General features: G+C 42.5%; 1 protein-coding gene across 2 annotated transcripts; it reads left to right on the forward strand.

Moving 5' to 3' along the window:
• Positions 1–473: 473 nt before the first annotated feature.
• LOC138803179 (stomatin) lies at positions 474–25,418 on the forward strand. 2 transcript variants are annotated; one of them, XM_069987021.1, is made up of 7 exons: positions 474–632; positions 11,150–11,253; positions 12,248–12,320; positions 14,396–14,478; positions 17,858–18,061; positions 19,576–19,710; positions 23,342–25,418. In XM_069987021.1, exons 1-7 carry the CDS (start codon positions 572–574, stop codon positions 23,534–23,536), a joined length of 855 nt encoding a protein of 284 aa, XP_069843122.1. In that variant the 5' UTR covers positions 474–571; the 3' UTR covers positions 23,537–25,418. The 2 variants fall into 2 exon arrangements, with proteins under 2 accessions (XP_069843122.1, XP_069843123.1); XM_069987022.1 differs by lacking the exon at positions 474–632 and adding an exon at positions 895–1,119.
• The last annotated feature ends 891 nt before the right edge of the window (positions 25,419–26,309 follow it).

Genomic DNA, 26,309 nt, shown 5'->3' on the forward strand with positions numbered 1-26,309 from the left:
TCAACTCCCATTCGCTCACTGGGGCTGCTCGGGCGGTCGCCGCCGCCGCCCCTTTCCCACCGCACGGAGGCCTGGTCGGTGCCGCCCCGCCACGAGAGGGCGCCATTTCCTCCCCGCTAACTCCTCTGCCCTGAGGAAGAACGGAAAGGAGCCTTGCATTAACACTGCCACCCCGTAGGACGCCTTTCCCTCATTCGCATCTTTGCCTTCAACCATTCCATCGTCTGCTTCACCCCCCCCCCCACCCCACGTCAAAACCGGCTCCCGCCCCCCAGCTCCGAGTTCCGAGGCCGGCGTGTGCTTCTCCCCGCAGCCGCCTCAGAGGCCAGGCCACGCCCCTCCGCGCGCAAACCTAGCGGGAAGCCAGGGGCGTGGTCAGATGGCTGGGTGGGGTAATATGGGGCGTGTCCTCCTCGATGCTGGGCGTCTATTGGCTGTCTTGCCGTGAGGAGGCGGGCCTCAGGAGAGCCGCGCTCGGGCCGCCCGGGTCTCGCACCCGCTCGAGGGATCACAATTGGAAAGGCTCGAGGTTTCGTGGCGCGCTGCAGAGTGCGGCTCCGACTCCTACAGCATGGCTGAGAAGCGGCGCGCCGAGGACACCCAAGCCCGACGGCTCCCCGATTCCTTCAAAGGTAAGCCGTGAGCCCCGGGTAAACGCCCGACGGCGGGCTGCCCCACCCGGTCGCCTTCCCCTCGGGGGCCGGCCGCGCTCCGGCCTGCGGCTCGAGGTGTGCGGGTTCCGGCGCGGTTCCGGGCGCGGCGTCCTCGCGGCTTCGTGCTGCGCGACCGCTTCGCCGAGTCGTCGGGCGTCTGCTCGTGTACCCCGTGCTTCTCAGGCTGAGGGTTGCGACTTTGGGGTGCTGGGGTGTGGTGGGCGCCACTAGCAGAGGCGCGTCCCATGCCCGGGACCCCGGCCGGGGCTCGCGTGGTCCGCGTTCGCACGGACCTGCAGGGCCCGGGACCAGCGCGTCCTTAGCTCGCGGCATCCACGAGGACGCGGAATCGCCGAAGTAACCGGTGGGTCTCCCGGTGGTGCTGGAGTCGCCGTCTCCGACGTCAGAACCTCATCAGTTTCACACAGAAAGATGTCAGGCTCTGACCCAGGACACGAAGTAGGCGGTACGTGTGAGAAAAACAAACAAACAACAACAACCACAGCCTTAGCAAGTCTCTGGCTCTCTTCCTTCGCTTCTTTCTACCCCAGTCAGTTCCCCTCCTTTGGGGCTTTGTTTTGTTTGATTGTGCTAGTCCTAGGGCTTGAACTCCGTGCCTGGGCACTGACCCCGAGCTTTTGTGCTCAAAGCTAGTGCGCTACCACTTTGAGCCACAGCTCCATTTCCAGCTTTTTAGGGTACATTGGAAACAGGCTCACGGACTTTACTGCTCCAGCTGACTTTGAACCATCTTCTTTAGATCTCAGCCTCCTGAGTAGCTAGGAGTCATCAGCTCCAGTTGAGAACTCTACATTCCCCTATCATTACCACCCTATGAGGCCCTTCCCAGGCTGGAGACAGGAACTGTAAGTGGTTCCATCATATCCATTTTTTTTTTTTTTTTTTTTTTTTTGTCGTGGGGCTTGAACCCTGGGCCTGGGTGCTGTCCCTGAGCTCAAGGCTAGCACTCTACCATCTGAGCCACAATGTCACTTCTGGTTTTCTGGTGGTTTATTGGAGATAAGAATCTCAGGAACTTTGCTACCCAGGCTGGCATTAGACCATGATCTTCAGATCTCAGCCTCCTGAGTAGCAAGGATTACAGGCATGAGACAGTGAGCCACCGGCGACCGGCCATATCCACTTTTGAAGAAACTGCTGCCATCAAGAGAGCTGCCATCCTGAACATTTATTGGCTAACTCCTTGAGGGAGGGAAGGAATGCCCAATAAAGTTAGGCCCAAAATGATTCAGGAATAATGAGATCCTCTCAGGATCCTTTACCCATCCTAAGGAATTAGTTCTAAAGATAGAATTTCAGAATGGACAATAGTGAAACTGAGGCAAGATGAGCTTTTCCAGTACCCCACAACAAACACATCTGGAATAATCTATTCTGGTTATTTTGGTTTGGTTTGGTTTTGTGAGTCTTTTCGCTTTTGCCCAGGCGAGCCTCTAATGCACTTATTCTACCCCCTCTCCCTCCCAATTGCCTGAGATTATAGGCGTGCTCCACCGGAATTATCAATAAATAATTCTAAACATGTATGAAGCAGCCTTTTTTTCACCCATCTGAATATAATTTCCTTTGCCCAGAGATACATGTCTTGAATTCCTTCCTGCACCAAAAGAGTTATAGAGTGCTGATGCTGTAGCTCTGTGGTAGTGTGCAAGGAAGGGAGCCTGGGTTCCATCCCTGCCACCACCACATATGCGCACTGGATCTGCTGGATCCTCACAACAGGGGTAGTGCTGTTGCTATCTCTGCTTTATACTTTAAGAAACTGATACAGAGGTTAAATTCCTTAAAGCTACACAGGTTTAGTGGAATCATATTTAATACCTTCATGTAAGTAATTCTAGAACTTGAACAAGAAAAAAAAAAGTCTATTACCAACTCTTCAATAGTTGTCATTTCCTAGACAAAAACAGTGGGTTGAATCCTTTCCTTTGTACCTTGACCTTTGTTGGTACAGTTTTTACCTTGTACATTATTTATTTTGCTGGTCCTGTGGCTTGAACACAGAGTCTGGATGCTCTTTGGGCTCAAGGTTAGTGCTCTACCACTTGAGGTACAGCACTATTCCCAGCCTTTTCTTAGTAGTTCATTGGAGATAAGAGTCTCATGGACTGGCTTTAAACTATAATCCTTAGGTCTCAGCCTACTTTACAGGTGTGAGCCACCAGCGGCCAGCTATTTACTTATTTTTGTGTTAATTGTACTAACGTGTATCATTGTGATATTTCCAGATATGCATATAATGTAAATTCACCCCCTCTATTATACTTCCTTAGTCCACTTTCTTCTTGTACCCTAACCTAGGAGAAAACTACAGTGAAGATTGAGTTTGGGAGAGTTGTTTGGTAATAAATATGATCTTTGAGGTTAATAGTCAAAGACCAGCTGTTTCTCTATTACTATGTATAGCCTCTTCTATAACAGGGATGCTTAGATTTTCTATTTTCAATTTTTCACAAATGAAGCTTCTTACTAGGACAAATATACTATCTTAGTAATTATAGTCTGTTTACTAATAATATAAACCCAGATAAGCAGCCTACCTATAGTAAGAATATGTGATGAAGAACATGATGATCATACCCTCAAATCAACACTTTGCGTTACAGCGAACAATAAAGTAAGCAGTCAGACTGGCTTGGAACTCACTGTATAGCCTCAGCTGGCCTCAAACTCCTTCTGCTTTTGTTTCCTAATTGCTGGGATTATAGGCCACAGATCAGATTTTTACTTTAAGTTCATTTACTTGGTTTGACACTAAACCTTTTTCTTTTAAGAAACTAATGAAAATGAATGCACCTGTTCCCCAGATACATACAAACAAATTTTTCTTGTTCTGTAAGTTTTTTTTTCTAATGGTAAGCCATAGAGACTTGATACTGGGGGGAAGGGGGAATTTACTGCTGGAATATCTTAAATAGAATTTGTTTTTTTGGGGGGGGAGCCTGAACTCTGGGCCTGGGCGCTGTCCCTCAGCTCTTCAGCTCAAGGCTAGTACTCTACCACTCTACCACTTGAGCCACAGTGCCACTTCCAGCTTTTTTCTTTTTGCTTATGTGGTGCTGAGGAATCGAACCCAGGGCCTCATGCATGCAAGGCAAGCGCTCTAGCACTGAGCCACCTTCCCAGCCCTTAAATAGAATTTCTTAAATGCTTGTCATGTGCCAGAGACCACCTAAGTGCTACACAAGCATTATCTCTTGGGTGCTAGTCATGTGATAAAAGCAACTTAAGTATTTACAAAGGTCTAATTGCACGTCTACAACAAATAAAGTACCATTCTGTTTTATAGTAAGAAAACTGAAGCCAGAGTGATAAAAATCACAAACAGTTCATAAGACTCAGAATCAGGTTTCAAACTTAGGCTATCTGATTTTCCAAACCATGTTCTCTGTCCCAGAGCTACCACCAAAATGCATATCCGATCTTAGCCAACTTTAGTACACACTGAAGTTGAGAAACAGTAAACAAGGAAAGCCCAAAGGAGCCCACCTTCAGTCAAGGCCTAGTATATAAGACAGTTCTAGAGGACTGCTTCTGAGGGAAGCAGTAGAATTACAAAAGCTCAACTCTGCCTCTTTGTGTATCTGCTGAAAATTAATCCTAGATAGTTAGATATGACCAGAATCAAAACATGTCTAATTTGTCCTAAAGCCAGTGCTCTAGCTTTGTAATGAAATAATGCAGATGGATTGCAAAGAAATGTATCATTGTAATTAAGAGTCATGTCAACAGGATAAATCTCTCTGGGAGAGTCTCAGAAAATAAGCAGAATCATGGGACTGATTTGTTTATTTCAGTTGTTACAGTGTCAGATTAGGGAGACTTTGTACTTCTTTAATAATCAACCTGAGCTAAACCATTCATGGTCATAAATTAACTCAATTAATTTGTAGGTTAAAACTACAGAAGCTGTCATGTACTTGTAATTAAATAAATTTTTGTGCCACCTAATTGTAAATTTTACACTGTAAAAGCATCATTAACTGCTGAGTTAGCTTTGCAAAAGAGCCAAGTAGAGTCTGGAGGCATGGCTTCAGCAGTAAGAGCACCTGCCTAGCAAACACAAAGCCCTGTGTTCAAACTTGAAAAAGTGATACAGTTGAGATTGAAAATCCGCTGGATACTGGTAGCTCATGCCTGTAGTCTTAGCAACTCAGGAGGTGGAGACCTGAGGATCATAGTTCAAAGCCAATCCAGGCAGAAAAGTCCATGAGACTCTTATCTCCCTTCAATAGATTACTGAGAAAAAGGCAGAAGTGGTGCTATGGCTCAAGTGGTAGAGAAGTAGCTTTTTGCATAGAGGCTCAGGGACAGTGCCTAGGTCCTGAGTTCAAGCCCCAGGATGGGCAAAAAAAAAAGTTTTTAAAAAGAAAGGAGAGCCAGGCATGGTGGCTCATGCCTGTAATCCTAGCTACTCTGGAGGCTAAGAGCTGAGGATCATGGTTCAAAGCCAGTCTGGGCAGGGTGAGAGTCTTATCTCCAATAAACCACTCAGAAAACTGGAAGTGGCTAAGGCTCAAGTGGTAGAGTGCTAGCCTTGAGCTGAAGAGCTCAGGGACAGCAACTGGGCCCAGAGTTCAAGCCCCATGACCGACAAAAAAAAAGGAAGAAGAGGAAGAGGAGGAAAGGAAAAGCAATTTCCTGAAAACTATTATAATCACAGAAAAGTGAACACCCTGCTCTGAGTCTGTCATTGTTTGTTGTAACCCAAAGTGTTGTTTTAGGGTATGATCATGATGTTCTTTATCACATGTTCTTACTATGGGTAGGCTGCTTATCTGGGTTTATATTATAAACAGACTATAATTACCAACATAGTATACTGTCCTAGTAAGGAGCCTCATTTGAGAAAAATTAAAAGTAGACTAGTTAAGCACCCTGTTATAGAAAGAAGAAAGAAGGAAATGTATATCAGTAGAGAATTGATTCCTCAGTCCTTTTTTTTCCATGTTTATCCAAGTTCTGGGACCACTAGAGAAACTTAAACCCCAAGCTTTGGCTTTGATTTTGACTTTGCTATTAGTAGATTAGCTTTGAAAACACAACCAAGAAAATGCCTGTCTTAAAGGAATAGACAGTAAAAATGATAACAAATTTGTGGTCCACTAGAGTGAGCCCTTAGGAAAGGTAGAGTAGTGTAGGAAAAGAAAACAGACATTAGAATCGGAAGATCTAGGTTGAGATCTTAGTACTCTCAACTTACTATTTGGTCTTCTTCTCATCCAGAATGTCAGTTTCTCATCTATACTGTGGCCATAATCTTACTGCCTTCTAGCTCAAGATTTCAAGTATGAAATGTATACACACATATCTCCTCTTGAAACTTTAAGTGAAAACATTAAGATACTTAATGGATGAGAAAAAAAAAAGATTAACAGGGACTAGAACTTTTAAACATGGAAGGCTACATTTCCAGTGCTTTGTCCAGAAAAACCTTCAGAAAGCCTGGACATTCTCTGGCAAATTCAAGTTTAAGGGTAAATTGGAAAGATATATGACAAATGGCCTAACAAAGTTTAGCCCTCTCACTCCCTGCTCCAGACATGAAGTTCCTCCTCTAGAGACAGAGTCCCTAAACAGATTGTTAGTCTTCTTTTTTTTTTTCTCCATTGTGCGTAGGTCCCAGAAGGCAATTCACTTACTAAAAGGTTTATTCCTATAAACAATTATCAAGACGGACCTTAATGTTGAGAGCATAAAAAATAATAACTATTTGCTTCTTGAACACTTCTAAGTATCAAGCACATTATGTATTTTCTTATTTAATCTTTCTAATGCTGTGAAATAAGTAATGTTTCTTTCTCCCATTTTACAGATAAGAAAATGGAGTGGTAGATTTCAAATCAGGCACAAAATCCTCAGGCTTTTAGTCACACATTAGCTATTTGGCCTCAAGATAGAATTGGGAGCCTAATGACAGAATTTCCTTAAGTTCCTGTTTGGTTTGGTTTTTCTAAATTTTAGTTTACTGATGTTGCTCTCTCATGTTTTCTCTCCTGACTCATTTTATGGCTTGAAACATGGGAATAAAAGAATGCTTGGGAAATAAAATATTTATAGCTATTTAATTGCCTTATTCTTTTGGTACTAAGCAAAGAATTCTCTTGGTTTCAACTTTTAGAATAATCTTTAATAGAACCTCTCCTTCCCTGAAGGTTGTGGAGTGAACAGATTTTAACCTCTGTCATCCACATCACATAATGCTTCATCTGTATCAGCTCCTTGGGCCTAGTATTCATAGCTTCTGGCTTTTTGGTGGTTAATTGGAGATAAGAGTCTCACAGACTTTCCTTCCCGGCTAGTTTCGAACCATGGTCCTTAGATCTCAGTCTCCTGAGTAGCTAGAATTATAGGCATGAGCCACCTGTGCTAGGCTCAGTTTGTCTATTTTTAAGTGGTTAAAAAAGATGAATATTTCCTTACATGTGAAGAGTAGATGAAAGTCAGACTTCTGTGTCCATACATTAGCCCAGCCCGCTCATATTGTGTATTTATCGCATGGCAGTGCAGAGTTGTACTTGCCGCAGACTTTTTGGCCTGCAAAGCCTGAAATGTTACTTTCTGGCCCTTTAAAGGGGAAGTTTGTCAAATCCTGACAAAATCTGGTGTAGAATAATGCTTTAAAAAAACACGTATCTCGCCAGCGCTAGTGGTTCACACAGGAGGCTGAGGAAAGCTGAGGATCCTGTTCAAAGCCAGTTCGAACAGTCTGTGAGACTCTTATCCCCAATAAAAGCCAAAAGCGGGGCTGTGACTCAAGTGGTAGAGTGCTAGCAACCCCATGTCCAGCAAAAAAAATGCTATGAGAACCAATCATGTGTATTCTTAAGATAAAATTACTCCTCACCAACCTATCTTTCTCCACCCAGACAACAGAATTCCTGGTGGTTCATGCTATCAAATTTTTCACTCTGGTTCTGTTAAAGGGGAAGGAAAAGATGCCTTTAAATGGTTCAACTTTGTTTACTTCAGTGACTCTAGCTAACCTCCTGTGTGTGCAGGCTAATCTTATTTTTTAGATATGATAGAAGACTTGTTTCTGGCTTTTGTCAGCAGAGGAAAGCCATTATCTTTTGAACTTTAGAGTAATTAAATTTCAGGGACTAATGGATTTATGACTGCATATGACTTCTAGTCATGCCACATTCAATAGATATTAAAGTAAACCAGATGTTGTGATAGATGCACTGTTGTGAATGTTGCCAGGGAAAGAATGTGTTACTGTTCTTCCTGAAACTAACCCAATAAAAATTGCTGGGTAACTTGTCTGTTTTCATGTTTTTTGTTTGTTTTTTTGGTCAGTCATGGGGCTTGAACTTTGGGCTTGGGTGCTGTCCATCAGCTCTTCAGCTCAAGACTAGCATTCTACCACTTGGGAGATCAGGGTCTCCTGGACTTTCCTGCCTGGGCTGGCTTTGATCTATGATCTTCAGATCTCAGCCTCATGAGTACACCTGTAATCCTAGCTACTTAAGAGGCTGAGATCTGAGGATCCTGGTTCAAAGCCAGCCCCTGCCAGAAAGTCCGTGAGATTCTTATCTCTAATAAACCACCAGAAAACTGGGAGTGGCGCTGTGGCTAAAGCTGGTAGAGTGCTTGCTTGCCTTGAGGTAAAAAGCTCAGGGACTGCATCTGGGCCCAGAGTTCAAGCCCCACGATCAACAACAACAAAAAGAACTTATGTTAGTATTTGGCAGTAAGCTCAATTTGAATATTTAATGCCAAAATTGAAATGTATAGGATCATATCCACTTTCAGACCTTGGCTTTGATTGCTTAAGAATGTATTCTAATGCAATTTCCTGGAAAGAGTTTGGTAGTAAAAGAAGAAAATGAACTAAAACACAGCAAAACAGTATTTACAGCCAAATATTGGGAATCCCTAATCTTTGGGAGAGAGAGTTTCTACCTAGCAAAACATTGACAAGTGCATCAACCAATACATCTCAGGAATTCTGTTTTCCCATTGTTTTTTCTAAAGTTGCTAGAATTCCATCCTAAAGTAATGAGTGGGAAATTTGAAGAAAATGAATTTTATGAAATGTGATTGAGTAGCTAAGATTGCTTCTGCTCTTTTTCCCAGAAGTGGTAGATGACTGAAGTTTTATTTATAAGCCTGAAGTTTTATTTATAAGCATCCAGGCCTCTTTTCCTTGATGAATATGGTTTTGTAGTTTTTCGAGCTGTGAAGCTTGAGGGTTGAGAATAGGATCTTTTAATTGCAAAGAAATGGGGAAACAAAGTGTGGATGCAACCCTGATTGTTTCTAGCTGAACATTTGATATAAGAAAGAGTAAACTCGATTTTCATAGCGTCTACTCAGCTTCCTGTTCTCTTGATTTGCAATCCCATATACTTACAAGGGTTTGAAGACACTCTGCTTGACAATGGAAAGTGAATGCAGACATGATCTGGGCAGTGCTTTCTGGTTTGTCTTCATGTGCCTCTCTTTGAAACTATATTTCCTAAGAATCTCAATAGTCAAGCCTAGACTGGCAGTTTATATGTATGAGGAGAGGAAGGGAGGTAACATCAAGACACAAATTAAGTCTTTTAAGAAACTTTCCTCAAAAAGAGCAAATGTATGGATTTCCCTCATTTTCATCATGCAAATTTGAATACTCAAATAGAATAGAGGGTTATAGAAAGGTATCATCTATATTTATGGAACATTAATTCAACTTTATAAGCTGAATTAGCACTAATCCTTACTTTTTACAGTTGAAGTAACTAAGGCCCAAATATCCTTTCTATGATGGATGCTTTGTTAAACATTGGAATATGAAACTGAGTAAAAAGCATAGCTTATTGGTATAGTATTTGCCTAGCATATGTGAGGCCCTGGGTTTTATCCCAGCACCACCAAAAGAGGGGGGAAGGGTAAAAAGATACCTCCGAACCCTTAGGGAGTTTATAGCATAGGACACAGAGATGTGTGTTTTGGAGTGTGAGAGTATGGGACAATATTTTAGAAAGCACCAAATGCTGTCAGGTGTAAGTATCTGTAGTCCATCTGTTCTTGCTTAGAATCTGTGGGACTCAAAATCTAGACCTTTAAGCCTGGCACAAAGCCCTGAAACGGTCTTTTGCTATAAATAGGCATCACTGGAATTAAGAAGGCTTCCTTCCTCTGTATGAATATCAGATTTCATTTTCAAAATCCCTGTGTGTTGTACTTACCCAGTTTAGATATTGTCTCAAGAAAGTACCCCAAACATGAAACCAAATTAAGGAATACTTTTTAAATTCAGTAGTTCAGGGGTCAAAGAGACACAGAATGGGGGCTTTGTAGTAATTGACTTGTATTTGGATCCCATTGTGACCATGGGAAAATTATGTTGCCTCAATTACCTCATTCTTAAAATGGGATTAAAAATGCTGGGGCTGGAAAGGTGGCTCAGTAGTAGAGTGCTTGTCTTGCATGCATGAGGCCCTAGGTTTGATTTCTCAGCACCACATAAGCAGAAAAAGCCAGAAGTGGCGCTGTGGCTCAAGTGGTAGAGTGCTAGCCTTGAGCTGAAGAGCTGAGGGACAGGGCCCAGGCTCAAAGTTCAGGCCCCACAACCGACAAACACAACAACAAAAAACCATGATAAAAATACTTAGCTTTTAGATCTAAAATACATTAGGACATAGTAAATTATACAGGTCTCTAGGCATTCACATACAGTAAGACCAAAGGAGCATACTCTTAGGAGAGGAACAGAAAGACAAAATGCTTGTCTGCATCTGATTATCATACAAAATAATATTTATTAAAATGAACTCCAGGAAATGGAAATGAGGGTTTTTTTCACTCTTTTGTTCTCTTTCCTTTTTGTTCTGTTTGTTTATATGTCATTGGGAGATAAGGGGACACAGAAATGGAGGGACAGGATAAACAAATGTAGCAGGGTACTCACTGGACACTATGTTGAAAATGAACTTGGGGCTGGGGGCAGAAGGGAAAAACTGGGGGAGAGCGAGGGAAGGGGTGACATTATGCAAAAAGAAATGTACTCACTACCTCACTTATATAATTGTAACCTCTCTGTACATCACCTTTAGAATAACAATAAAAATTAGTTAATTATTTTTTAAATAGTACTTGGCTTCACTAGGCAAGGTGGCACACACTTATAATCCTAACATTTTCTTGAGACAGGACAGTCATGCAATTGGCTACATAGTGAATTTGAGGCTACTGGGCTATATGCTAAGACCCTATCTCACAAAGCAAATAAAAAATACTTAGCCTCCCAGGACTGTTGTGAGAGTTAAGTGATACACTTTTCTTGCTCGATAAAAGAAAGAATAGTGTGTTACATAGATTGGGGAATAGAGAACCTATACTCTAGGGTTGTATGAGGATTAATGTGAAAAGTAATGCTCAGCACAAAGCTCTGAATTGCTAGTGGGGATATAAAGATGAGGATGATGCAGGCAGCAGCCATGTTAATTCCAGTGATTCAAGCTATGTGGTTTTGTTTTCAACAGATATCCCAAATAAAGGCCTTGGACCTTGTGGATGGATTTTGGTGGCTGCCTCATTCTTATTCACACTTATAACTTTCCCAATATCGATATGGATGTGCATAAAGGTAAAGACCTTTTCATTTACATCAGGATGGAGTCCGTTCCTACTTACTCAACCTACTTTTATATGTGTAAGAGATGTAGATGGTCTAGCCTGTAATTTTTTTTTCCTCTTTTGGAAAACTGATTCTACTCATCAATTATACTGGATTTGTAATGCTTTTTTAAAAAAAATTCCCAGCCATCTAATTTTAAAGTAAGAATTGCCATCAGATATTTTCTGGATCAGGGATATGAGATGTTCTTGGAGTGCAAGTTCTCAAGAGTTAGCAATGGCGAGGTTCAAGTGCTGACTCCATGGTTTACTCATGGGTCCTCACTTATAAAGTGGAATTGAACCATGACACCTCCTTCTTCAGGGAACTATGGTAAAGGTAAAATGAATTGATGAGCCTGAATGTACTTATTGCAGTTTCTGCCATATCATAAGGGAAAAGGCTCTTTCGCCTACAAAATTATCAAGGTTTAGATAAGTGACTATCATTTACATGTTCTTAGAAAAATAAAATATGCTACAAGCTTTTTCAGATACTTTTATTGTAATTTTAAAGATCAGAACAAAAACCTTTGGAAATAGAGCTGTCGCTCAAGTGACCTTAAGCAAATACGCTCCCGGACAGCACCCAGGCCTTGACTTCAAGCCCAGGACCAGCACAAAAAAAAGAAAAGAAAAACCTTAAGCTTTTTTTTTCCTGAATAAATAATACATGAACAACTGATTATAAATGGTCACAGCTGAGGAATGAGGTAATAGATGTATTTCTGTATTATGTTCTATACTTTGTAAATTTCTACAGCGAATATTTTGTAATCAGTATGAAAATAGCAAATGTGCTTATAAAGGGTAAAAGATTGCACATGTTGTTTATAGATAATGTATGGATACGGAGAAAAGATAGGAGATAGCTAACCTGTTGAGAACGTAAGTACATATTTAAGACTCTGTGTATGTGTCTGTGCTCCTCATGTTAAATTATTATTTATGTTTTTTAATTCTAGATTATAAAAGAATATGAAAGAGCCATCATCTTTAGATTGGGTCGCATTTTACAAGGAGGAGCCAAAGGACCTGGTCAGTACTGGGATGCAAGGAGGATTATCTGAAAAGTAACTTTTAAAAATACTAATAATAACAATAATAAAGATCTTACCTTTTTACCTAGGGCCAACCTCATACTACAGTCTTCCTACTTGTGACTGCTCTGATAGCTGGGACCACCGACTCATGACACTACACCCATGACACTACACCCTGCTTGTTGATTAATATGGGATCTTGCAAACTTTTTTGCCTAAGCTCTTCTTGAACCATGATCCTCCTGATCTTTGCTTTCCAAGTAGCTGGCATTACAGGGCTTTTTTTTTTTTTTCATTTGCTTTTGTATTTGTAGGAAGAGGGTGTTTCATTTTGGTTTTGTGCTGGTACTAAGGCTGGAACTTAGGACCTTGTACTCTCACTTGGCTTTTTCACTCAGAGTTGGTACCCTACTACTTGAGACACAGATCTACTTTTGCCTTTTTGGTAACTAATTGGAGATAAGAATCTCACAGTTTTTTGGGTTTTGTTTTTGGGTTTTGTTTGTTTGTTTTTTTGCCTGGGATGGCTTTGAACTGTGATCCTTAGATCTCAGCCTCCTGAGTAGCTGGTATAAATTACTCATGCTTGTTTAGTTTTTTTTGAGAAAGGGTCCTCAATATGTAGCATAGGCTGGCCTTGAACTTGTTATATAGCCTAAGTGGACTTTGAACTCTTAATCATTATGCTTTGACCTCCCACATACTGGGATTATAGACGTAAACCATCATACCCTCCTCACTTGAGACAGGAGCATTCTAATTGATGAGATTTCCCTGTGAGGGCCATGTGGTATCAGACATTGTGTAACAATACCTGTGGTTCTAGCTAGTCTCAGTATTCTCCATCCCTGTGCACACTTCCTCCTGCCCTTCCCCTTTGAGCCCAGAAGATTATCTTTACACAGGAATGGTTACAGCTTTAGAAGTCAGAGCATGAGAATCCCTACTAAGGAAAGGCCTTTAGTTACTCATCTGGTACACTTCAGTGAAGTTCCTACCGTGTTCCCAAGGCCTGGGAATTGAAGCAAGACTAGAACACAGTCCCTTCCCTCAAAGCTTTGTCCAGTAGCAGGACACGAACAAGGAAATGGATAGCTACATCCCATGGGATAGGTCTTATGAACAAGAGACTTCCCAGAGCAGGGTACCTAACCTCAAATAGCAGTAGGTGAGAAAGACAGGCTTCGTGTGTGTGTGTGTGTGTGTGTGTGTGTGTGTGTGTGTGTGTGTGTGTGTGTGTGTGTGTGTGTGTGTGTGTGTGTGTGTGTGTCCGTCCATCGGGTGCGCATGCTGATATTAGGGCTTGAACTCATAGCCTGGGCACTGTCCCTTAGCTTTTACCCTGAAGGCTGGTGCTCGACCACTTGAGCCACAGCTCTGCTTCTGGATTTTTGGTGCTTAACTGGAAATAAGAGTCTCACAGACTTTCTCCTATTCAGGCTGGCTTCAGACCACAAACTTTAGATCTTAATGTCCTGAGTAGCTAGGATTACAGGCATAAGCCACCAGCATGCAGCTAAGCATGCTTCCTGAAGGAGACATCCTAGCAGAGACTTATGGCAGGGGAAGGTGTTGGCCACCAAGAAGGGTTCCTAACAGACACAGCACCACATACAAAGCCGTGTAAGGGAGACAGTGTGTTGAGTCATCAGGGAATCCCTCCAGAGTCATCAGGGGTCAGATATGCAGATATGCATACAGGATATGCAGATATGGCTGAAGAGGTGGCCTATGATGGGTCATGCAAGTCCATGCCCAGGGCAGGGTTGGTATCTTAGCTGTGGAAGAATAACTACCAGAAACAAAAAGATGGCTTGAGAAGAGATTTTCATTGAAAGAAAAAATGTCCACAGCACGGAGTAAGGAAATGAATTCCACAGGCCTCCCGTGGGGACAGTTCAAGGTGGGAAGTGGGCAAAGGGAGTCAAGGACAACATTCTGAGCTTCTAAGTTTTTCACAAAGAAAATTTGGTGACTTGCATTGAGTAGGTCAGTTCATTAGCATTGATGGAGAATTGGGCTGGTCACATCACTCTGGTCACTCTGATCCTATGTGTGTCTTTGTTACAGGTTTGTTTTTTATCCTACCCTGCACTGACAGCTTCATCAAGGTGGACATGAGGACCATCTCATTTGACATTCCTCCTCAGGAGGTGAGCTCCTCCCTCACCTTGGCTAACTGAGGAATTCTTGGGTGTAAAAGTGGTCATGACAGACCATAATTAATGCTAATGGAAGTGTCGAGTTACTGTCATTATTGTCATTACGTTTACTGTCATCATTCTCTATAAATTTCTGAGAGAAACTCCTGTGTAGCCCAATATTCTTTCCTGTTATGACCATTTCATTCACGAGACATGGGTTAGAGGCCAAAGAATTAGAATTGCTCCTTTGGAAGTTTAATTGTATTAGAGGTCATCTTGTACTTTTTCAGACTACGTCACAAAGTTGTCACCATTGAAATAGCAAAATACCAGAAGAATATAGACAAAGGTTCATTCCTCAGACTTCAGTGGCAAAACCAGGATTAAATCTAGTTTAGTCCTTGAGGTCCCTGTCTGGTGCTTTCCTTAGCTCAGTATTAGTTGCATTCTTCATTAGTTCTGTCATGCCCTTTATACCCGTCTTAGGAATCACAGAAGCCATGGCAGACAGAAAACCTTCAGGCAGGCTGATGGGGATGGGGGAATCCTGTCTTGTTTTTTGGCCTATGGAACTCAGCACAGTGTTGGAGCCTGGCCATGTTGCCTTTTCTAATCACAAAATCCAGAAAGCAGCTTAGACAGGACCTTGCTGGTTCTGATCCAAATAGTTGATGAGGTCAGACTTTTTAGTGCATACAAGCTTGGTGGTCCCAGAAATCATCAAAATGTCCATTTCTTCCATAAAAACAAATCCAAAGCCAGTTGGCTCACTCCTATAATCCTATAATCCTAGCTATTCAGGAGGCTGAAATCTGATTTCATGATTCAAAGCCAACCAGGGCAGAAAAGTCCTTGAGACTCCTATCTCCAATAAACTACCCAGAAAAAGCCAGAAGTGGAGCTCTGCCCAAGTGGTAGAGTGCTAGCCTTGAGCAAAAAAGCCTAAGGGACAATGCCCAGGCCCTGAGTTCAAGTCTCAGGACCAGCACCAAAAAATGAAAGTCCCAGAGCTCTGCTCTATCTCTTGCATGGTCTATCTTTCAGAGAAGATAAGACTCTCAGAAGACCCCCTTTCAGGATTTCTCAGATTGCTGGCATCTTCCTCTGTAAACATTGCAGGCATCTGTTGAGGTTGCTGAAAGCTGCTGCCTTCCAGCTGCTCTCCCCTCCCTGCAAGTGGATGAATGCAGAGCTGATTGGACTTGGCAAGCAATTCTTCCCTCCACCCCCACCCCTCTGTGAACACTCTGCCTACAGTAAACACTTGCCGGAGAAGCTGCAGCTTAGCAAGCAACTGAAGCAGAGTCAGTGGCAAGATTCTGTTAGAAAAGACATTTGCTTTCCCATCACTTTATGGAAAACAGTTTTCACATAGGGTGATAATATACTCTGTCGATCTGCAGATCCTTCTCTTTGCTTCTAAGCTAGAGGTATTTTTAGATTGCTTACGGAGAGGAGGGGAGGGATGCTTTGATGCCTGGTAGAGCTAAACAGCTACTTAGCAAGATGGTTGTTTCCCCCTTCTATTTATGTAGCATGTTATACTTTCCAAGGGACATCTTTTACATGGATCTAGTTTCCTTGATCTTCACAGAAATTTGGGTAGAATTGGAAGGTATTGTCAGCACAGGCTTACCAGGACACATAGTTTAAAGCCCTGCTAGATAGAGGGTGCCAAGAGCACATGCTGAGCTGGAACTGTGTTTGCTTCCATGCTCTTTGTCATTCATTCTTTCTAGCACCGTGATTCAGTTCAATTCGTCCCTTCCCCAGTGACCACCTGCCATGTATTAAGCACTCTACCAACGCTAGAGATACAAAGAGTTGCCCCTAGCAAATTCATAGGCTAGGCTGGGCATGGTGGATCAAGTCTTTTAAATCCTTAGGGGATTATGGTTCAAGGCCAGCCTGGGCATCAAAGTTTGCAAATCTCCATCTCAACCAATGGCTGGGCACAGTTGTGTTGTCCCAAGCTATGGGGGAAAGCACAGAGGCTTGGCTCAGTGGCATGCCTCTGTCACCCCAGCAACAAAGGGAAGCACAAATAGGAGGGTTGCAGCCCAGGCATAAGAGCAAAACTATTCCAAGAATAAGCAAGGCAAAAAGAGAATGAAGGAATAGCTCAAGTGATAGATTGCCTGTGTAGCAAGTGCAGGGCCCTGAGTGAAATAGGACCATCGGGTCTGGCCAACCCCTTCTTGGCCACATGCTGGATGGTAAGGTCTGGCATCTTTACTTTGGTAGAAGATGAAGCCACTGACTCCTAGGGGTAAAAGGAGTGGCCTCCCAGGTTAGGGGGTTTGCCTGAATGGTTGGAGGCAAGGACGGGCTTTTGGCTGATAGGTTACTAAACCTGTCATCCAGTGCCTGAAACTGGGAGTTTCCTGTGACCCTGCCCCCTGACCTGAGCCTATTTAGGCCTGGGCCAGTGTTCCTGTCCTGTCTCCTATCTCCTGCTTGTTCCCCAGCCAACATAGTATCACAATGGTGTTTTTTGTTCTTCCCTCTTTGGCCTGTTTGCTAGCTGTGTTAAGTGTATTTGCAAGCTGCAGGCCTTTGTAACAATTGGCTGCCTGCAGACCACTAGTGCTCCAATAAAGACTCCCAAGATTCATCCTCTCAAAATGTGGCTTCTCCATTTTTCTCACCTTACAACACATGAACTCATGTATGAATCACGGATTAGAAATAAGGCAAAAAGGCTTTTCTCTTACTGTCTAAATTAACTTACCCCACTCAACAAGGTCAGTTTTTACTCGATAAAGCTCTTAAAATTATCTGATAATGATAGCATTATCATATGTCAGGCACTTTTTCTCACCACTTAAAACTCAGTAATTCTAACAGCCAAACTTGTGAAGTAGGAAATATTATTAATCTCCACAAATGAGGAATCTGAGTCCCAGAAAGGTTAACTACTAATTTGGATTACTTGTTTTCCTGGAGCCTGCCACTCAGATTATCCTTTAGTCAAAACAAAATTATGTTACATTAAGCACATACTATAAAGTATACCATAACTTTGCTGTGTAAAAATATTCTTTCTTTGAGAGTCAGGTCTCACCCCTTCCACCCATGGCTACCTACTTTCTGTCCCTTAAAGTGTCCTTTGATTCCCCCACCTCCTCAAAAGTAGGACCCAACACTGGTCATGCTTTTATCCCTAGCACAATACTTTCTATCAAGTAGCTTCTCATCATTTGTTGAGTGATTGAATGGGTTCAGGGACTTGGATAAATTAGTGTGTTTTATTAGATTTCTAAAGATAGAGTGAACCTTCTGATGCCTTCTTACAGAAAATGGGCTACTGCATTATCAAAGTTAATTTATTACAATGTAGTTTGTATAGTCAAGAAATGTGCTACAGGATTGCTCCTTCCTCTTGTAGATCCTCACGAAGGATTCTGTGACCATTAGTGTGGATGGCGTAGTCTATTACCGTGTTCAGAATGCAACCCTGGCTGTGGCAAATATCACCAATGCAGACTCTGCCACCCGTCTTTTGGCTCAGACTACGCTCAGGAATGTTCTAGGCACCAAGAACCTTTCTCAGATTCTCTCTGACAGAGAAGAAATCGCCCACAACATGCAGGTGAGGAACATACAGACATGGCAGCCCCCTGGAAACTGACCACGAAAGCAAGGAGCGTGTGGATGTTTGAGAATCCTTTGCTAATTGAAGTTGAGGTATCTTTGGTCTCTTTGTATTTAGTAAGGTTTTCCAGACTTGGAAGGACACGGTTTTCATATGAACAGCCTCTGGGTTCCTAACATGACAGTGAATGTTATTTTTACTTCCTTCCAGTGTGTGCTTGGAACTTTTTGGTTTAGCGTAAACTTGGACATGTTAGAGCTCTCTTTTGTGGGTGAGTCCCTTTTGTGGGTGAGTCCCGCACCTTCCCTTCTGTTGTGCCCAGTCTTGCTCGTATGATAGATATCTAGTTAAACTTGGCTTGTTCAACAAGATAGTAGATACATTGAAGAAATAGGTGGCAGATTTATAGACTGGAAATCTGAATTCCTACTCAATTTGTATAGATCTCATCGTGATCATATTCCACACCTCTGCAACTTTATGAAATACCCAATATGAGTTCATTCCTACCCTTTTAAAGGAGGAAAACAATCAGATTGCCAGTGGCTCATACCTCTAAGCCTAGCTACTCAGGAGAATAAGCTCTGAGGATTACAGTTCAAAGCCAGTCTGGGCAGAAATGTTCCTGAGACGCTTATCTCAAGTTAACCATAACAACTCAGAAGTGGAGCTGTGGCTAAAGTGTTAGAATGCTAATCTTCAGCACAGAAGCTCAAGGATAGCACCCAGCCCCTCAGTTCTAGCCCCAGGACTGGCAAAAATAAAAAAAATAAAGGAGGAAAACAAGCACCAAGAAATAATATGACTTGCACTTAGTCACATTAGCTCAGGAGTTAGCAAGCTATAGTTCCCAGGGTCAGCCACCTGTATTTGTAAGGTTTCATTTATATACATCCATAGCATTCATTCATGATGGTTGCTTTTGACCTACATTTTTAATCATTGCAACAGGAACTGAAAATAAACAGTTCTTACAGCCAGGTACTGGTGGTTCATGCCTGTAATCTGAGACTAAGATCTGAGGATTGTGGTCTGACATCAGACTGGGCTGGAAAGTCTGTGAGACTTTCCTCTTTAATAAAATACTCAGAAAAGGCCAGAAGTGGCAGTGGCACTGCGGCTCAAGTGGTAGAGCACTAAACTTGAGCAAAAAAAAAAAAAAAAAAAAAAGCTAAAAGCTCAGGGACAGTACCCAAGACCTAAGTTCAAAGCCCCAGGACCAGTACACACAAAACACACACACGCACACACGCACACACACACGCACACACACACACACACACACACTTCCTACACAGCCCTCTTAGAAGAGGTTGGCCAACCTCTGTACTAGCTCAATTAGTAACAGAATGGAGATCAGTTCTCTAACAACCCAGCCCCTAATGGGCATAAGGATAACTTTTTATGCCACTCTCCCAACACCTTATCTGTTTCACATCCCAGTGAAAGCAGCTACTCTGGCCATCTGAGCAGAGATGGACGTTGACTCGATTGGCTTCTCTTCCCAACAGTCTACCTTGGATGATGCCACTGATGACTGGGGAATCAAGGTGGAGCGTGTGGAAATTAAGGATGTAAAGCTGCCAGTGCAGCTCCAGAGAGCTATGGCAGCAGAAGCAGAAGCAGCCCGCGAGGCAAGAGCCAAGGTAATGTTTTCTGTTTCTTTGGAGGGTTTTTGTTGTTGTTGTTTTTCTTGCTGAACTTTTTCCCCCCAAAATAAGATGCTCACTTTAGACACCTGGGACAGTTCTGAAGGCCACCAACTCTTTAACAGTTTTATGTTCTTGGGTTTTAATTAATTAGGTTGTTGCAGGGCTGGCCAAAACAGAATGTTACATGTGCAAATTCTGCACAATGTCTCATGGGGCTCTCAGTCCATTAGAACCCTGCCTATGTATTAACTCTATATTGGGTGATGTGGCCCCTTGAGAAGCACTGAGGAAAAATGTGTTGAGCTGACCTGAAACATGGTATCTTTTAAGATGAGAATATATGAAAATTTCAGGCTGCCTCACCAGACCCAGGATCAGGAAGCAGAGACAATCCTCAGAATTAAATGTGGGAACCATAAAGCAGTCAAGGATAAAGGGAGCTAGTCAGTCTTTCCTAGGCCATGTACCACTGTAAAATAGTGCTGGTTGGAGGACTTCTGACTCACAAGTTCAAGTATATTCCCAAATGAGCAGTAAAGGAGACAGACCACATTCACAGAAGAGAGCATCTCATTGATCCAACTGTGGCCCAAGGGCATGGCTACATATACCACGGCCCAGTAGCCTCACCCTGTGAGCAGCTAGAGAAGGAGTTCTCTTAGGGGTGTTGCTATGAATTTGACAAATCAACTAAATGCAAAAAAAATGAATCAGATTGTCATTAGAATATGGTAGTAGCTGGTGAAGATGGCTGGCCACGGAACCTTGTTCTCTTAGGATGCCCTTGAAGCCACAAATTGGCCACCATCATTTCCTAGCCAGCCCCAGGCAGAAGAATAAATTGTTTGGGATAGGTTTTCCTAATATGATCATTGATGCTCAGCATAATAACCCAATGGTACTACATAATCTTCATGTGCCTTCTTTTAAACCCATAACTTCTTAGAAACTAAATTATATATATATGTATGATATATGTATATGTATTATACATACATATGATACACATCATATATATGATTGTGTTAGTAATGTTCCCTAATATCAGCTAATTATTTTGAAAATTAGAAACTGCTCTTAGCTAGTCATTATCTTAAACCTCACTTCTAAACCATATTGAATAATAAAATTTCCCATATGTGGACTTCATAGACTCCTCAGAGTTCATCGTCCAAAAGTGCCAGTACTTGCCCAGGCACTGCAACCTCCTATTCCCCTGTCATCAATTAACCACAGCACTGTTTTCCACTGAGCTGAGACTTGGCTCAGAAGCCATCTGCAGTACTCCAGGTAACAGAGTTTGCCCCGAAAAGTGAAAGTCACATGCCGTCCTTGTCAATGAGAGATTGAAGCCCAGGAAAGCTAAGTGAGTGAGTTCTTCAGTGTCACACCATGGCAGTGCAAATTAGAAATCCCTGCTTTCCTCCCAGCCTCCCCTGCCTTCTATGCCATTCTTGACAGCATGGAGAGTGCCTGTCCTCTCTTTATAGCCAGAAGAAAAAAGAAATTCTGAATTAGTATGCTTTCAGTGGGATGGGGCTGGAAGGTTAGTCTGGAAGGTTCTCAGGAAACCTGGGCTGACTATCTTCAAGGTTAGGGTTTGCACAGTGAACCTGACCCTGCTGCGAAGTGCAGTAATTCTGCAGCAACCATAGCCTTATATTTATGTTCCCATGAAAAATAAGGAACCCTGCCTACTTTAATAAAACAGCCACAGAAAACAGAGAGGGTAGGGGAACCAATAGCTTAAGAGACACTGGAGAAAAAAAAATCCTTCAAGTTAATTAGCCATAGGGATTACAAAGAGGTGCTTCCCTTGATAAACAGCAGAGTGGCTTGAAAAACAAGGTAAGAACCAAATGTGGGCAGGTGAGAGAGGACCTGGAGTGCTTGCATTCTTCTGGTGGGAGTGTACGCTGGTACAACTGCTTTGCAGTAAAGTGGCAGTATCTACCAAAGCTGAATGTTTGCTACACTGTAGAAGCTATTGCTCCATTCCTAAGTATGTGGCTTACAGCAATGTACCAAAAGCCATGACTGGGATGTTCATGGCAGCACTTCTTAATTGCCCCCAACATGGCAACTCCCATGTCTGTTGCTAGATGTTCTATGAAGAAATACTATGCAGCAAAGAGGAAGAAGCTATATCTGTTCACAAAGTAGAAGATTTGTGAGACACAAAAGAAGACAGATTTTCTACACATTTTACAATAGGTTCAAAGTTTATAGACCAGCTTTTAATGGCCTCAGATCAGAAAAATGCCTGGCATGTGCCAGAGTTGACTGACCTGGAGCTACTGCATATTTGGCAAAAAGCCCTCCCCTCCCCCAAAGAACTTGCTTTGTTCTCTAAGATGCTATGCAGAGTGTACTCAGCCTACCTCTAGACAAAGCCTGTAGTATTGTGTTCATAGATTTGGCAGCTTGCTCAGAGCAGCTTTTCTACGAACAAAATGTGTACCCATCCTGATGGGTCTGGCTTTGCTGCCAAGAGATTGTGTATTAATTGGCAGTGGGAAATGAGATAGCTCAGCAGTTGGTCCATGTTCAGACAAAAAAAAAAAATAGTGCCTAATTGGACACATGAGCTGACATGGAAAAAAATATCAGAGGCTGCTCGTCCTGTGGTAAGGGTTCTTTCTGTATTCACTAGTGCTCATCCTGGAATACAATTACATGCATCTCTTTGACCATGTCTGGCACTTGCCCACCAAGGCAGGACATAGTGGTTTGCTTTGATAATTGAAGGTTTAATTCTGTTCTTTCTCTCAGTAAGTCCCAGATCCTATATCAGTTAATGTCAATATCTATATAAGTAAAACCCAGAAACTTGAATTCATCAGGCCCTCTGCTCTCCCCTTCCCATACCAAATCCATCTCCAAATACTGCTGATTCTCTCCCCAAATGCCTCCTCAATCTATCTTACCCTCCAGCCTCCCTGGGGCCCTCCCCCAGTTTCTTCTCACCAATCTCTGCACATCCCTCTGTATTGTCTCAAATTAGGACAGAAGATGAATTAAACCCCTTTAAAGCTTTTCCATACCAGGTGCTGGTGCTCATGCCTGTAATCCTCGCTACTCAGGAAGCTGAGATCTGAGGATAGCCATCCCAGGCAGGAAAGTTCATGAAAGCCTTATCTCCAATTCAGAAGTGGCTGTGACCCAAGTGGCAGAACACCATCCTTGAACTAAAAAGGCAAGATCAAAGACAGTGTTCAGGCCCTGAATTCACACTCCAGTACTAGCACACACACACACAAAATATTTTTTACTAGATATGCTTCTCAGTATCATAAATGAATTAAATTATAACTATGTACTTATTGCTAGAATGAGATAGGATTCCATATAAGTTTTATTCTTATTTTTCATTTTGATGGATGAAGATGCCTAATTTACATATGTAAACAGAACTTTTTTTTAAAGGTACTAAAAGTCCTTATTTCAGCCCCTTATCAAAACATGCATCGAATGCTCTATCAGTTTTTGCTTCAGTAAGATTCTCTTTGCTTTTTTTGAAATCAAAGAATTGCAAAAGGATTTGTAATCATTTGGTGATTATGCCTTGATGTTAATGGATTGCTCCAGTCTTACTCTCTCCCCTACTGTCCTTTTCTGCTCACAGGTGATTGCAGCTGAGGGAGAAATGAATGCATCCAGAGCTTTGAAAGAAGCCTCCATTGTCATCACCGAGTCTCCCGCAGCCCTTCAGCTCCGGTACCTTCAGACTCTGACCACCATTGCTGCTGAGAAGAACTCCACCATCGTCTTCCCTCTGCCCATAGATATGCTGCAAGGCCTCATGGGGGCAAAGCAATGAGTCAGATGCGCTAGGAGAGAGAGATTGGCTGTACCCTTACAAGGATAAGGGGACCAATTTAGCCTTCAGCTCACAAGGAGAGAGAGTAGGGCAGGAAACTGCATATCCTCCCTCCCTTTCCTTTTCCATATGTTGAATGTAAAGCTTTTAGAATGTATAGTGGTCATAAAAACAGATAAAAGAATTGTTAGCTTTGGGGCTGGGGGTGTTACTCAGGGCTAGAGCATTGCATGCCTGAGGCCCTGAGTCTGATCTGTAGCACCATTAGAAAGGGACAAGGTGGGAAAGAAAGAATTGTTAGTTTGTAAATACTAAAAGAGAAAGATTGATCATATATATATATATATATATATATATATATATATGATAATCTCCTAAGTCTTCAAAATATTTTAGGAGTTTGTATTTTTAGAACATTTTGTAGTAGATTAACCCCCTCCTCTTCTGAATTTTCTATCAGCAGCCAGGCCAAGAGCAAGAACATAGAGTAGACTGCCATCTGACTCCCCTTAGCCAGATAAATGCTTTGCAGAAAGCTATGACTTGGGCTATCAGCAGCTTCTTGGGGCCATCTGTGCCTTACCTCCACGGAATCTTAATGTCTCCCTCATATCCATCTCCTTGCTAAACACAAACCATGGGTCAGAGAATCCTCAGTGAATAGGCCCTCTTTTGTGGAAACCTGTCAGAACTAGGGGAAATTAGATAAAGATTACCCCAAACCCTTCAAAGACTTAAATTCACTGTTGTGGTGGTCCTTTTGAAAATTAACAGGTGCATTTTTTTCCACTTCTCTGAGCCTCCTTTTATGAGTAAACAATGCTCTGTGATCTGCCTTTCAAACCAATTTAAATACTTTTCACAAAAGTGCTTTTCTCACCTTGCCGATTTTTTTTCATATATCAGGTTTTGAATAGTTTTGCTATTTTATTAAAATATTGTCCAAGTTTTATAAACAATTGTTATATACCCCTCTAATAGCTTAGGGACTAAAACACTTAAAAAGAGTATCTTTGGAGGACCATTATGTTTCAATAACCGCAGGCTACAAACTATTACAAGCTCTGAGATACCTTGGTTATGAATTCCATTAATTAGTAGCATGAGGAACTCATAATACAGTGGACATGTAATATGTGACAATCTTGGGAAGACACTGGCACTTAGGGTGTCATCTATAGAGATGTAGAACTGCTTTTTCTTGTGTGTACTTTGATGTAGAAAGGGATGTGGCAAGTGTATTTAGACCAGGGTTTCTTAGTCTGTAATATGAGGAAGCCTCGTCCATTTTGAATCACCTGACCCTCTTCCTTCCTGATTTGGAAAGCCGGCTGCCGACATTTGCAGCACTTCCTCTTTGAGGCTCTCAGTTCACCCAAAGTCTAAATATAAGTCATCTATTCCCGGTAGCACTCTCTGTATCTGCCTTTACACCTTAGCTGAATTACTGTCAGTCCCAGCCTGTTGGTCCCTTCCTGTCTTGTATATCCCATTTCCAAGCTCATTTTAGAAAACTTTGAACCACCCTCCACCCAGATTCCTAGTGGAGCTGATTAGAAGTTATGGCACATTTCAACTAGGGACCCAAGTTACACTTACATTTTGAATTTTCTTCAAGTCATGGTTTTTGTGTTGTGAAGTGGCTCACACATGGTGACTAAGGATCAGGAAACGTCATATCCGGATGAATAACAGTGCACCAGGTTCCCTGTGTTTTCCTCTCCAGATATTGAGTGATCCGCCTTTTTGCGTCTGTGAATTCCTAGTTCAGTAGGTTGAAGTTCAGTGGAACTAGAGGGAACTCCAGGATGGAGCAGTGCTGGTGCGGGGGTTGCACCTGCCTCCCCTTCCAACAATGCAGAATAAAGCATGTGCACTGGAATTGATTTTCTCTGCATTTCATTTTTCAGAAGGGTCCCAACAGATCCTCCAGTACCAGGATGGCCACCTTGCCCCAAGAATTTTCCCTAGCGTAGGTGAGACCACAGACCCACAAAGCCTTGGGCTGGCTTCATTGCCCTTCACGTTCCTCCATGTGAGACAGGAACCCACTTCTTGTCACTTAGCTATTCACACAGACCTATGTCTGCTTAGAAGAACAATATGAAATCAATGGGTTTTACCTTTTTACCTCCAACTTTTGAAGAACCATCTTAAAGTAATGGCAGCCTACCACAAGGCTGGTTATCTTCAAACCCAAACCTATCTAATACTGATGACTTCTTTTGGGGGGGGAGGGTTCCGGTCGTGGGGCCTGAACTCTGGGCCTGGGCGCTGTCCCTCAGCTCTTCAGCTCAAGGCTTCAGCTCAAGGCTAGCGCTCTACCACTTGAACCACAGCACCACTTCCGGCTTTTTTCTTTTTGCTTATGTGGTGCTGAGGAATCGAACCCAGGGCCTCAGGCATGCAAGGCAAGCGCTCTACCACTGAGCCACCTTCCCAGCCCCTAATACTGATGACTTCTAAGGTGTCTCTGTAGCTTCATGTGACACAACTTGTCTCCATCTTTCCTATACACACACCACTGCCACCGTGACATTTTCTATGTAGATTACACATTTCCCAAGACTTAAATCTCATTGGACTTTGCAGCCATATCTAAGAAAGTTTTACACTTTAGTTTTGGGTCATCTGATTTAGCTAAAGTTCAGTCCAAAAATGAGAGGAGTTCATAAATACGTGTTATAACAACACTGGCTTCAGTGGAAGAAGCCAGAGTTCTATGTACTTTCCATTTTCATGGTTCTTTTTTAAAATTTATTATTATAGAGGT

The sequence above is a fragment of the Dipodomys merriami genome, unplaced genomic scaffold (assembly GCF_024711535.1).
Source record: "Dipodomys merriami isolate MVZ:Mamm:240054 unplaced genomic scaffold, mDipMer1.0.p SCAF_336, whole genome shotgun sequence".
Lineage (NCBI taxonomy): Eukaryota > Metazoa > Chordata > Mammalia > Rodentia > Heteromyidae > Dipodomys > Dipodomys merriami.

Bases quoted from the DNA above. Each gene is read 5' to 3' on its own strand.
- LOC138803179 (XM_069987021.1), top strand. From the start codon at position 572: ATGGCTGAGAAGCGGCGCGCCGAGGACACCCAAGCCCGACGGCTCCCC. The intron at 18,062-19,575 runs GTGAGGAACATA...TCTTCCCAACAG, and splicing joins AAATCGCCCACAACATGCAG to TCTACCTTGGATGATGCCAC. The intron at 19,711-23,341 runs GTAATGTTTTCT...TTCTGCTCACAG, and splicing joins CCCGCGAGGCAAGAGCCAAG to GTGATTGCAGCTGAGGGAGA.